At 27.6% G+C, this 13,308-nt stretch overlaps 3 protein-coding genes across 7 annotated transcripts in view; all 3 read left to right on the plus strand.

Annotated features, from left to right (window-relative positions):
• LOC149882803 (beta-catenin-like protein 1) overlaps positions 1-4,479 on the plus strand; it is a 14,534-nt gene extending 10,055 nt beyond the window's left edge. The window contains exons 14-17 of the mRNA XM_090100030.1: positions 2,520-2,600; positions 2,897-3,034; positions 3,154-3,226; positions 4,114-4,479. Coding sequence (XP_089956156.1) covers positions 2,520-2,600; positions 2,897-3,034; positions 3,154-3,226; positions 4,114-4,202 — 381 coding nt within the window. The 3' untranslated portion in view covers positions 4,203-4,479. The remainder of the gene's footprint in view (positions 1-2,519; positions 2,601-2,896; positions 3,035-3,153; positions 3,227-4,113) is intronic.
• A 211-nt stretch (positions 4,480-4,690) lies between these two features.
• On the plus strand, positions 4,691-6,925 carry LOC145193146 (exosome complex component RRP42-like). Of its 2 annotated transcripts, none has more exons than XR_016456311.1 (7): positions 4,691-4,929; positions 5,099-5,193; positions 5,295-5,454; positions 5,609-5,679; positions 5,853-5,995; positions 6,122-6,277; positions 6,665-6,925. XR_016456311.1 is itself a non-coding variant. In XM_080070551.2 (7 exons), exons 1-7 carry the CDS (start codon positions 4,771-4,773, stop codon positions 6,740-6,742), a joined length of 840 nt encoding a protein of 279 aa, XP_079926677.2. In that variant the 5' UTR covers positions 4,691-4,770; the 3' UTR covers positions 6,743-6,925. The 2 variants fall into 2 exon arrangements, 1 of the variants encoding a protein (XP_079926677.2); XM_080070551.2 differs by having other exon boundaries at positions 5,875-5,995.
• Positions 6,926-7,168: 243 nt separating this feature from the next.
• Positions 7,169-12,703, plus strand: LOC145193133 (kelch-like protein 12). Of its 4 annotated transcripts, none has more exons than XM_080070536.2 (7): positions 7,169-7,281; positions 8,974-9,114; positions 9,724-10,626; positions 11,193-11,360; positions 11,461-11,629; positions 11,838-11,972; positions 12,162-12,703. In XM_080070536.2, exons 2-7 carry the CDS (start codon positions 9,030-9,032, stop codon positions 12,580-12,582), a joined length of 1,881 nt encoding a protein of 626 aa, XP_079926662.2. In that variant the 5' UTR covers positions 7,169-7,281; positions 8,974-9,029; the 3' UTR covers positions 12,583-12,703. The 4 variants fall into 4 exon arrangements, with proteins under 4 accessions (XP_079926662.2, XP_089956213.1, XP_089956212.1 ...); XM_090100087.1 differs by lacking the exon at positions 7,169-7,281 and adding an exon at positions 7,366-7,617; XM_090100086.1 differs by lacking the exon at positions 7,169-7,281 and adding an exon at positions 8,327-8,739.
• Positions 12,704-13,308: the final 605 nt, after the last annotated feature.

Genomic DNA, 13,308 nt, shown 5'->3' on the forward strand with positions numbered 1-13,308 from the left:
ATGTGTGCATGAAGTTTAGCATAATTTAAACAAGCTTGGCGGTGAGGAGAAACCAACAATGGCTTCTTGATTTTTCTTCTGGATTGAAAACCAATTCCTTTGAGCTCTCTATTGACTGTCTGCACTGAAGCATGAGTCCCATAGCTGTTATTCATTAAATTAGTAACATCCTTTGCAGTTTTAGACTCTCTAGAAGCAACTAAACAAGCGATTGCTCTTTGGTCTCTTGGTGTAAAACTTTTCTTTTGACCACTTTTAGGCTTATTTATTTCTAAATTATTGCGTAAATATAATTTTATATATGAGATTATGAGACTTTTTGAACTCAGCAGCGATTTCATGATAAGATTGTCTGGATTTAAGCCTTTCCACAATATTTTTTTCTAGTTCAAGATTTATTTTCCTCATGATGATAATAACAATACTTTTTTTATGCTTTATAAACTAAATCAAACTTTAAATGATATTTAATCGTTAAAAATCTGTGAAAAGTTGATAACTCAATCATTTTAATCATAAGGCTATTAATTTATGTCCTATGGCTAATTAACTGTGGGCAAATATGTTAATTGCTTTCATTTACAACAAAATTGTCACCATTCGCTCTTCACATAAAAATTAAAAAAAAATTCAATATCCTCTAAATTTAATAAAAAGCAATATTTTCAGTTAGCTAAGTCTTAAATTTAATTAATAAAACTAAAATTTTTTTTTTTTCACAGTTTTTCTATTAAAAAAAATATATAATATTTCTTTGTTCAAACATGTGATAATTTTGGCACATACTGTATATGTATATATCCAATTTTATAAGTAGGGATAAAATTGTTAATATATAATAATTAATTTCAAAAGTTTTTTTTTTATAAATATAATTTTTCTAAATATAAATTACTCTAAATATAAGTTATTATATAAGTTATTATATAAGTTATTATATAAGTTATTATATAAGTTATTATATAAGTTATTATATAAGTTATTATATAAGTTATTATATAAGTTATTATATAAGTTATTATATAAGTTATTATATAAGTTATTATATAAGTTATTATATAAGTTATTATATAAGTTATTATATAAGTTATTATATAAGTTATTATATAAGTTATTATATAAGTTATTATATAAGTTATTATATAAGTTATTATATAAGTTATTATATAAGTTATTATATAAGTTATTATTATATAGCAAAAGAATTTTCTTTTTAATTACTATTTATTATTCTACATTTAATGATAAACTGTTAAACCAATGTTAAACCATTTGAAAGCTAGAGAAATTCTTGCATTGACTGACCAAAGTATTAAAAGAATTTTTTAAGATGTAAAAATGTTTCTTAAGTTCATTTTATAAAAATTATAATTGTGTTCAAAAAAGAGTACGCACTATTTGATCTGATGAAATATTTTCATTAGTAATTGTAATATTTCAAGTCGATCATAAATTAATGTATCATTTGGTGTTTTCATAGATAGAGATAAGTTTATCAGTTGTTTTTTTTTACTTTTGAAAGTTGATTTTTTACAAATGCGGTGTTTTTAAAACTCAGCAAAACACGCATCCAGTGGCATCAGTAAAAATCAACCATTTTTGGTCATAATTTCATACAATGGTTAGTCTTTTTGAAAATACTTAGGCAAATAATGTTCAGAGAAAACATCAATGAACAAAAAACTTCTTTTCTTTTTAACACAACATTAAAAATCATCAATCATGTAACTTAAAAAATGACATGTTTACAAAGAATGGTTTTCATGGAAATTTTCATATTTAAGCATAAATCTTGTTGAAAAATCTAAGCATCAAATTTGTTGAAAAATGTATAACATAAGTAAAAGATTAGTATTTGTTATATTTGTTACAATTCTTTTCAATAGAAAGACAAGGCATATTTGAAACCAATAAAATTTAACAAACTATTCTTGATACCTGGTTCACTAACTCCAATTGTTTTTAATCTTTCCCATTTTTACATAGGAACTGGCTTTTTTTTTTCCATAGAGTTATAATTCTTAGTAGAGTCTTTAGTAGAGTCTGATTGTTTATGTTATTTTGAGGATTTTAGTAGAGTCTTTAGTAGTCAAATGAAAAGTAGCACTGCAGCATTTTCATGGATAAATTGTATTTTTCTAATACTAGGTTTAAAAATTTCATAAAAAGTATGTTTTTGAGAAAACCTTACGGTCTTAATTCGGTATTACTTTTTAATTGAATTGTTGTTTAGTTTTACATCTTTGATATCCTTTTGTTTCTATAATATGATTGCAAAATATTTCATCAACGGCTTTTTATCATGGTCAAAAATTATGATCTCTAGAGATTACCATAAAATAATTTAAATAATTTAATCTTTTAAACTTTTAAATTTTTTACTTTGTTTTTGATAAAAAGAGCTGATTGAATAAAATCTGTTTCAAATGATAAATTCTGATAGAAAAAAGTAAAAAAGCCTTTAGAAGACTTACAAATTTGACACTTGTGAATAAAATACTTGATTGTTTAAATTTTAGTTGGATCGTCTCATGGAACTTTATTTTAAGTATCAGCGCAGAGTCCAGGATGCAGATGCAAGAATTGAACGAGAAAAAGATGTGAGTCATTTTATTATTGTTGTTCGTTGCATTTATTGCAAAAAAGTAGAATTTAAAAAAATTCCTTTTTTTCTTAAAGATTTAATTACAAACACCCAACTGTTTCTGTAATTTATATATAGTTATTTGTATAAATTATGATATAATTGGTTAAACCATTTTAACTAATTCAGGTATTAGTACTGATAAACTTTATTTTTACAAAATAACTCGTCTTTAGATAAAAAAAATAATTCATAAAGTAAAAAAAAAAAAAAAAGAAATTAAAAAATCGTATCATTAAAATTTTAAAAAAGGATTTAGAAGAACAAGGTGAGCTAATCGATGAAGCCATGGAAGATATGTTTTATCTAAAGAGGCTGGATGCAGGATTATTCATCTTGCAGTCTATTGTTTGCATTATGTTAGAAGCATGTTGCTCTGGGGTTGGTTCTGTAAGTTTTCTAAAGTTTGTAAGAAACCATTATTATGATAACATTAACAAAATAATAATATTAATCATAATGATTATTATGGTTTCTTTTGCAATTTGTTTTTTTTTTTGTTCATTTAGATAAAGCAAAGAGTTATAACATTGTTGAGTCAGCATGGAGGTTCAATGAAACAAATCAAGCAAGTGATGAGAGGTATTTTATAAAGTTTGACAGATTGTTGTTGTCTTTTTTTTAATCTGTGGTTTCATACAATTAAAAAAATTATCTTTCATGTGCTTATTAAGAGAATGTCCTAAAACAAGATGTTTCTGTAGAATATTTCTTTTATATTTTTTTTTTACTAAAAAATGAGTGAGGTTAAAATCAAATATTTAAAGCTCACTAACATGTTTTTGAACGTCATCCTTTTAAATGTCAGTTTTGCTTGAATCTTTTTGTTTTTTCAATGTAAAAGATTTACAATCATCAAAATGTTGAAAGTGTTGTGAGTTTTTGTGATATTTGATGCAGAGTTAAAAACATAATAAAAGTTGCGATTGCAACTGCTCCTCTGTTCATAATTTTTTAGTTTCTTTTCTTGGTTTTGAAAAGTTTTAAATTCTGAAAAGAAAATATACAGTTGTAAATATACAATTATAAATAGAAGAATGATAAATTGTTATTTGATATTGGTTGAAATATGGCTTACTATTGATGTTTTGTTTTGTTTGGCCCCATCACTTAACATTATTAATTTTTTTTTATTAGTCTATTTATATTTTTGATTTTTGTAATAATTATGAAATATTTAACTCAAACTTTACAGATTAACTTCTAAAATAATACACAAAACAATAAGCTGTCAAACATAAAATATCTAATTTCAATAATATCTAAAAAATTTATATTAAAAAAGGTTGGCATTACAAAACTCAAATACTAAATTTAAAAGTATTAGAAGGAAGTATTAGCCAAGTACTTTCAATAAACATTTAAAAGATTTGACTTAAAAATTTTTGAAAGAAATAAAAGTTAGTTTAGAATAAGAGCTTGCAGCTCTTTAAAGATTTCTTTATTAAAGGTTTTTGTTTGTATTTTAGAATATGCTGGTCACATAGGTGATTCAACAACCAATGAAAGTGCTGAGATGGAAAGGAGGCGTTTACTTTCTTTAGTAGATCGGTTTTAAATGAAGTGTTCTATAAGTACATATTTGAATGGGGTAGTCTTTGATAAAAATGCGTTTGATCGGACACCTAAAAAGAAAAGTTTTAGTTGAGCAAGCTTATCTAATTCTTTTGAAATGAAGTGGATAGAGCAATACAAACCTTGAATTTTTTGGCAAAGTTGCTAATGACTCTCTTTGAAACAATAAAGATGTCAGAAAAATAACCACATTGATTACATATACTATAAATTCTCTTTGGTAGCATTAGTATTAAGTAATAAATGTATTACCTTTAAAATTGACTTTTTTTTTTCTCTTACATTATCATAAGTTACATATTTACATAATTGTTTTTCAATCAGATAATTGAACTATTAAAATAAAAGTTTCAGATTTATTCTTCACATCATCATTTTATTTTTCTTACTTTTCTTCCATCTTAAATGTTGCAAATATAAGATGGACTTTGGTTGCATGTTATTTTATTTATTTTTTATTGAATGTATTCATTTCATGGTTTCTGTTTACATTATTTTTAATTATGGTTTCATTAAATGTTACCTCTTGATTTAAAGAATATTTTATTAATATGGCAACCACTATGCTTTCTGAAGAAGAGAAGTATTTCATCATAACAGGAATTGAAGATGATTTCCGAACAGATGGGAGATCATGTAATGATTATAGATCAATTACAGTTCAAACAGGAGTCATATCAAATACCAGTGGATCAGCACAAGTAAAATTGGTAAAGTTTCTTTTTCTTCTTCCTCGTGAATGTTTTTATTTGTTAAACATGCTTTTTATTGTAATGTTATTACCATAAATATTACAAACCATAAAATTTGATGAGTTTTGCTGCGATTGCCTCAATTTTGCTGCAAATCAAACTCAAAATATTTGAAACGTTTTATCAGGCTGGTACGAATGTTTTGATCGGTGTAAAAGCAGAGATCTGTGAGCCACTACCATCAAAGTCTGGCTTGGGGAGGGTAGAGTTCTTTGTTGATTGGTAATTTTTTTTAAATCATTTTTTACAACTTTTAGTCGGTATTTAGTTGTTAGTTTTTAGTTTTTAGATTTGTTTTTTGTTTTTGTTTTTTTTACTTTCAGCTCTGCAAATGCATCACCTATTTTTGAAGGTAGAGGAGGGGATGACTTAGCTACAGAGTTAAGTACTGCATTACAAAATACGTTTTCTGGGGCATTAGATTTAGAGAAATTGTGTATTATACCGGGAAAGGCATGCTGGATATTATATATTGATGCTTTGGTAATGACTAGAAGGGTTTAGAAATTTTTTATATACAAGGTTTTAAGTGTGTCATGACATTTGTTATGTAAATCTTCTTTTTAAATTGTAGACAATAAATTCACGATTTATTTATTTTTAAATAAATTTTCTAAAATTATGTTTTTTAATTGAGGTGTTGGAATGTGGTGGCAATTTATTTGATGCCCTTTCTATCGCAGTTAAAGCAGCCCTTCATAACACAAGGTGTGAAGCGGTTTTTTTTTTTTTTTTTTTTTTTTTTTTTTTTTTTTTTTTTTTTAAGTGTTTGATTATTTTTAAAATTTATTTTCATCCTGTACTCATCTTCCCCTATCTCATCACCGCATCTCCAGCGTTCAACAGTTGAGATGAATAACACAACCATCCTTAAATTTTAGTTTCTGCATTTTTTTTCTCGAGGATACCGACTTTGTCTGTGATTGGTGATGGCTCAGAAAAAAGCATTGAGGTATCTGATGATCCTTACGATTCTCTGCCAGTTGACATCTCAAATGTTCCTATACTTATCACTTTGAACAAAGTATGTCAGTAGATTTTATATATATTTTTTAAAAAGTTCTATAGTTTACATTCAATTTGAATAGCTACTAAGCGCTCTAAATTAACTTGAAAAACCTATTTTTAATAAATATATTCGCAATTTTAGATAGGAGATCGCTATATAGTTGACGCAACTGCTGAAGAAGAAGTATGTAGTGATGCTCAGCTACTGGTGTCGATTAATCAGAAAGGAAACGTTTGCAGTTTACAGAAACATGCTGGCGGCGGAATTAATCCTGATCTTTTATTTGAAATGCTGAAAGTACGATCAAAATTTTCTTTTGTTTTTACTACCACTAAATTTATTGTAATATCTTTTAAATTTTATGCTTTAAATAAGCAACACCTTTTCGTGGATTCAAAGTTGCTGTTGTTTTTTTTTATGTTAAGTTTAATCTATTTTATCGGCAAGAACTTTTCAAAATTGTTCATTCATCTCCGGGTGATAAAAGCTCTATCCATTTTTTTTTAAGTATTATTTTTTAAGCATTCGGTAAAATACATTTTTTGTGCATTCGGTAAAATATGTTAAAAAATCTCGTAAGCTCACTTAAAAATCTTTATAGTTTTTCTTTGTTTCTTTTGATAGCAACATCCTATGATGCTGAGGTCACTAAAATCGTCATAAAATGGCATTCTTTTTTTTTAGGTCGGGAGAAAGATTGGACGAATAGTGAACGATCAACTCGACCTTGTTTTGGAAAAGCAGACTGTAGAGTGGGTTTGATTTAAAGTAACCAACGCATTAGTTCAAATAGAAAATGGACTATATATAGTATGATTTTGGTGGACACGGAAGTCTAATTGACGCGTGTGTGTGAAAGAAAAACTGTCTGGGCATTTATTTGAATACGTCTTCGATGTATTTTGATTAGCGACAGATGTTCTTTTATTAATATTGTAGAGAAATTGCGACAGCTGTCGATTTATGTTTCGAAAATTTTCTCGAAGTCTTTCGAGAAACATAAGTTGGGTTTAAAATAACTCTATTAAAAAATCGTTTTTAGCAAAATATTTATCTGATGTCTAAATATAATTCTTAAAATCATAAAATAAATATTAACTCGTAATTTAGTTGTTTTTTTATTATTATTTTTAGATCGTTGTGTTTTCTTTTTTTTTTTTTTTTTTTTTTTTTTTTTTTTTTTCTATTTGCTTCGATTAAGAAGAGTTGAAAATTCTTGAAATTGTTTTGTTTTTTGGGCAAAAATTCGATTAAAAAAACTTCGTCGTAACGTAACAGTTGTTAAAATGCTTTGCAAACAGGTGAGTGCTTTATAAGCTATAAGTTTTTATACCGTAATCATAGTTATAAAATAGCATTTGCGTAAATAGTTTTTAAAAATCAACAATTGGAGTCATTTATAGTCTGCTAGGAAAAATGATTTGTCAAATAACATCGTTTTTCATTTCACGTTTAAATTTTGTTTCTTCGCTCAGCGTTAAAACTTAAAAAATGAATTTTACAGATCAAACGAAATCTGTAGGACCGTTGAATTCTCTAAATTCGGGCCGATGTACTTTTTAAACTGAAATGAAATGGTCGGTAACAATATCGATTTCAAGAGATTGGCTTGCTGAATTTGCAACTGGTTCTCATATGTAAGTGTTTCCGAAAAGAACATTTACATGTCTTCTATTGTTTTTCTCTATTGCTTCTCAATGTATCTCAATCGGGAGCAAAAATAGGAGAAGCCTTAAAAAAAGAAAACTCCTTTTTTTTGATAAAAAAAAAAAAAAAAAAAAAAGAAGTTCAATAGATATTATTGATTAATTATAATAGAAATATAGTTCAAAATGAATTATAAATTGAAATATTAGAAAGTATTTTTCTCTGTTGAACAATTGAGGTTAATACTTAAATAAAATTTTCAACTAGATATAACGTGTAACACAACCTCCAACATCTATTTAAATATTCGTTTATGACTTACAAATGCGTTCTCTAATTGAATCGATTTTTTGTTAAACGAGCCACAAGTCAAGAATTTCAAACTTGCAGAGAATAAAAAATACTTTCTAAAATCTTGGCTTGTAAATTTTGATAAAAAAATCTAGGCTTGTAAATTTTGATAAAAAAAAACATACCAGGATTGTATTTCTCATAATTAACTGGTATGAAAGATGTTGATGATTGTTAAAAACTAAATCTTAATTTCGACACTGACAAAAACTTTTATTAAATTGAGTTCTTGGCTCAGTGCATTATAGTTTACAAGATGCCAATATATTGACATACTCTTTTAATGAAAATGTAAGGCCTGGACAAATGATAATTTTTAAAACTTAAAAAACTTGAAACAATTGAAAACAAAAAAAAATTAAATATTGATAAACTTATTTAACTGAACATTTGCGCATTTTCACAATTGCAAATTCAGATATTTCAGAATGAGTTGACTGTTGCCAGTTTATTTAGTCGCCGCATGATAAAATGAACCAATACAAAATAAACCGTGAGGAAATAGAAATACATGGCCTAATAGCCAAAAAGCACATTTTTTAAACATATTTAGTTGCAGCAATTCTGACAGTAAAGTTGCTCGAAGTTTATGGAAACTCATAAATTACTCAAACCACTTCGTGAGTCATCTTAGCGAATTACCAATACGTATTTTTTTTATAATTTACTGACTTCTTCATAATGGTATCAAGAAGATAGAGTTTGGTTTAGGGTTTGGATGTGATTCGGAATAAGATTTGAATAGAGATAGGTTACCAAAGGTTAGTAGGATTGAAGTAGTTTTAAAATGAAACGCATTTTACTTTAGGAGGGCTTTTCTTCAAGGAATTACTTCCTTGCAACCGTTTATAACTTACTGAATGATTAGTTATCTTTACCAGTCGTTAATATTCTTTAATGTCCTTAAGTATCATTATGTATTAACTTTTAAACTTATAGTTCAGTTTTAGATTTTCAATGATAACTATTGTTTTTTTTTTTTTTTTTTTTTTTAGGAATAGATTATGATCATAATCACTATTCTTTAAAGGTTTGTGCTCTGGTCATCAATATGAGGCTTAGAGTAAACGTTCACCTTTCTAAAATGTTTTGTTTTAACAAGAATGAACCTCCAAAATCAACGTTTAAAAAAGCCAGTAAGTATTTGAAAATAAGTATCAAACATTGACTGGTCTGAATTATGCAAACCCTAATTTCCTGTTCTAAGTGTTGGTACAGCCTCTTTTTTTATTCTCAGTGCTGATACAGCTCTGCTTTTTCTACTTTATATTTTGTTCAAGTTAATTGAAAGTACATCTCAACAAAAACAAACAAGTTCAATATTAAGTTAAAATAGTTTTTACTCTTGAATTAGCTGTTAAAAATTATTCTAACTATAAACAACAAAACACCAAATAAAATTACAATAAATTGACGTTTTATGATATTTATACAAATACCTTTTTTTTTTCTTTTTTTTTTTTTTTTTAAAAAAAACTATACAATCAGGAATAAGTTTCATTCCGTAAAATCAATCATTTAATATCTTCCATCACATAAGCTCAGTTATAAGGGCTTCATTACTATAGATGACGTCAAATTTTATGTTGAAGTTATAGATAAACCGTTAAAAAGTGACACAAGAGACGTTACAAGAGCATCTTTGATTGGATCAACTCAACGTTAAAATATGTCTCACTTATTACATCATTCTATTATCAAATATTGGATAAAGTAGATGTTTACAATAATTATGTTTCTTACAGCAAGCAAGAAAGACACCCAAGCCACTCACGTAGAAGAAAACCATCTAAAAGACGTTCTAAAAAGAGTAGATAGTTTAAGGCAACACGGTCAACTTGGATTCTGCGATGTCACGCTTAGACTTGATGGGCACGAATTCTCTGCACACAAACTTATACTTGCTTCATGTTCCGATTATTTCTACGCAATGTTTAATGGTAATATGAAAGAAAGCAAAGAAAAAATAATAGAGATTAACAGCGTTAGTTTGGAAGTTATGAAACTGGTGTTAAATTTTATTTACACTGGAAGTATTCCATTAAGTAACGATAATGTGGAAGATGTTTTACAAGCTGCAAATCTGATGCTCATAAAATCTTTAAAAGATGTTTGCTGCAGATTCCTCGAAACTCTTTTAACCGTCAACAATTGCCTTGGGATGCAAAAGTTTGCAGAGTCGTACGCTTGTGAAAATCTTTTTAATGTAACAACAAACTTTATTCACGAAAACTTTGGATATGTAGTAGATTGCGATGAGTTTCTTCAAATGCAGCCTATGCAATTAGAACCAATCCTTGCTAGTGATGAACTGAGAGTACTTAACGAGGAACAAGTTTACGAGGCTTTGTTAAGATGGATTAAGTATGACATGAAGATGCGGAAACTTTATTTCTTAAGTCTATTATCACTTATCCGGTTACCTTTAGTGTCACCAGATTACCTAGTTGATCGAATTGAAACAGAACCTTTAATCAACGAGTTTCCCAAATGTAAGGAACTTCTATTAGAAGCTCATCATTACTTGTTACTTCCAAATCGAAAAATTGGCAGCCAAAACGCTAGAACGCGACCAAGAAAATACGAAAATGGTAATGAAATATTAGTAGCTTGTGGTGGAAATGGAGAGCCATCAACAAATTCAACTGGTAAGGTTTTTTGCATAGTTATCAAATTTGATTCGTTTTAATGGGTTATTCGCTTCACTTATTTTCTAAAACAGTTTTGTTTTTGAAAATTTTTCTCAACAAGTTTTCAATCCAACAAAAAAAAGGGTAAATAATCACTAAAATTGTAGTTTTCACTTTAACTTTGTAAAAAGTAAAGTTTGTTATTATAATTGTTAATGCGATTAGGATATTTACTGTACAAGACAGTTCTGGAGATTATCTTATATATTTCTGACTTTTTTATAAAAGTTATCAGTCTAATTTTATACCAAAGAATGAAGATGGGATGGAGATGGAGATGGTTTGATTGGTTAGGAGAATCCTTGATAAAAATCAATAAACCTGTCTTTTTTATCAGTAAATAAATCAGTATTATTTACGAGTACTAACAATACGATTTTGTTTTAAAATAAAACTTTTATTTGAAAATTGACTTGTTTAAAGTACTTAACTTTTTTGCCTGAAATTTTTTAAAATTTTTTAATTTAACTTCAACTAGTTTATAATTGCTGCTATTATTATTTTTGCGAGCCTTGAAAATTTAGTTTTTACTTACAACATGGTTAAAAACTGTTGGAATGAACTACCCCGAATGGTTCCGGAACGTGGTTATCACGGTTTAGCAACATTCAACGGAGAGATGTTTGTTGTTGGCGGAATAACTACTACTCGAGTTGAAGGAAGGGAAAATACGACTGAAATGCTAGAAACTGGTATCGACGACGTTTTTCTGTATCAATTTTATTGTTTGGTTAAACCCAATCGTTGATATTGTTATTTCAAAAAATTGAATATTTCTCAACAAATTTGTAGTGAAAAAATATGACATGGAGCAAGGCATATGGCTAAGCGTTGCATCTTTACACGCAAGACGAAGTAAAATGTCTGTCATTGAGTGTGCTGGTAATATCTACGCCATTGGTGGCTTTGATGGATCTCAAACCCTAAGTTCAGTGGAATGCTACTGTCCTATCACAGACAGGTAATTCTTTGAAATGGCGGCAAATGCAGTACATGGTAACTGTGGTTGTTTGAAAATTTTTTAAAAATTTTGTATTTCAAAAAAATTTTATTTTTTAAAAATTCATCAATTTTTTAAAAATTTTTAAAAAAATTGATAACATTAAATATATCACAATAAAGACGTATCAATATGAAAATTCAATAACACTTAACAAGTTTTTATTTAGATGGAAATTTGTATCTCCTATGATCACTCATCGACGCTGCACATGTGCGGTATCTTGCGGAAATTTCATATTTGTGGTGGGAGGCCACGACGGTGCTCAAATTCTTAACACTATAGAAACGTATGATGTAGAGAGGTAGGTATTTTTTTAAAAAAAATTGTTTTGTTGAAAAAAACATTATGCAACTACGTATCTTGGATTAAAAATGAACAAATTAATACGAATCACTTCCTACTAAAAGTTCGGTTTTAGTAAGTTAAGAAAAAGAATTCGTTTCTTGAAAGAGCTGAATAATTTTTAGTAAAAGCAAAACATTTTTTTTAGAGATGTGTGGTCAAGCACTGAGATAGCACCAATGTCTGATCGCCGTTCCTTTCCTTGTGCAGTTAATGTAAATGATGAAATTTTTGTAATGGGAGGTTATGATGGGCACGATACTCTGCGATCGTGTGAATTCTTTAGCATCTCAGGTAACGAATGGGCCAATATTGAGCCAATGAGCATTGCTAGATCCAACGCTGGAGCAATTTTTATGAATAGGAAGATATACGTAGTAGGTGGATGGGATGGCGTTAGTTTGAATTCTGTTGAATACTATGACTTAGTAACTCACGAATGGATGCGCATTTCAAGCTTACCGCGACCTGCAACAGGTATAAGGTGTGGTATACTAGTCAATCCAACGTTGAATGAGCAAAAACCTAGACAGAAGAGTAACAAAGGAACTTCTTGTTTGATATCGTAGTTAATTTTTTATCCTATTTTATAGAATTAGAACACTTTGTAGACAGCATTTTATTTATCGACAAGATTTTGCTTATAAACAACATATCTATAAAAATCGAATAGCAAACGACTTCAGATTTTCGGTTTGGGTTATAAATTGCTTTCCACTCAAACATCGTTTAATACTTTATTTTCTTAAATATCTTTTTAGTATTTTGACCACTTTAACACAGGGAGGGTTGATAAGATTTTTACAATAAAGCAAAAGAGAAATATTACTTTTTTTTACGAACCAAAGAATAAAGTAGAGATGCCCCGGAAAAAAAAAAAATTCGAAATATTCAAGTGTGTAGGACTTTCAAAATTTTTTAAGGCAACGGAATTAATACAAATGTGTAAGACTTGGAATATCTCTTTAATTAAATTTATAAATAATACATTTTTCTTTAACTAATTTTATGTATCACCTGTCCTAAAAGTTTTTTAATTTTTTAATCTTTTTTTTTTTAACACAAAAAATAATTTAAAAATATATTAGGATAAAATAAAACATAAATAAATTTATACAGAGCTGTTAACAAAATTGTCTTAAATAACTTTTTCAAAAAACTATTTTTTTTCGATATATAAATAGTTATATTAACAAAAATGCAAATACAATAATAAATAAATGCTCCATATTAGTTAACTTAAATTTAAACAAAAAACGAAATTTACGTGCGCGTCAAAATGGAAAGTAATTGAA

The sequence above is a fragment of the Hydra viridissima genome, unplaced genomic scaffold, assembly GCF_058129835.1.
Source record: "Hydra viridissima isolate aposymbiotic clone 2 unplaced genomic scaffold, HvirCarnegie_v1 scaffold_10, whole genome shotgun sequence".
NCBI lineage: Eukaryota > Metazoa > Cnidaria > Hydrozoa > Anthoathecata > Hydridae > Hydra > Hydra viridissima.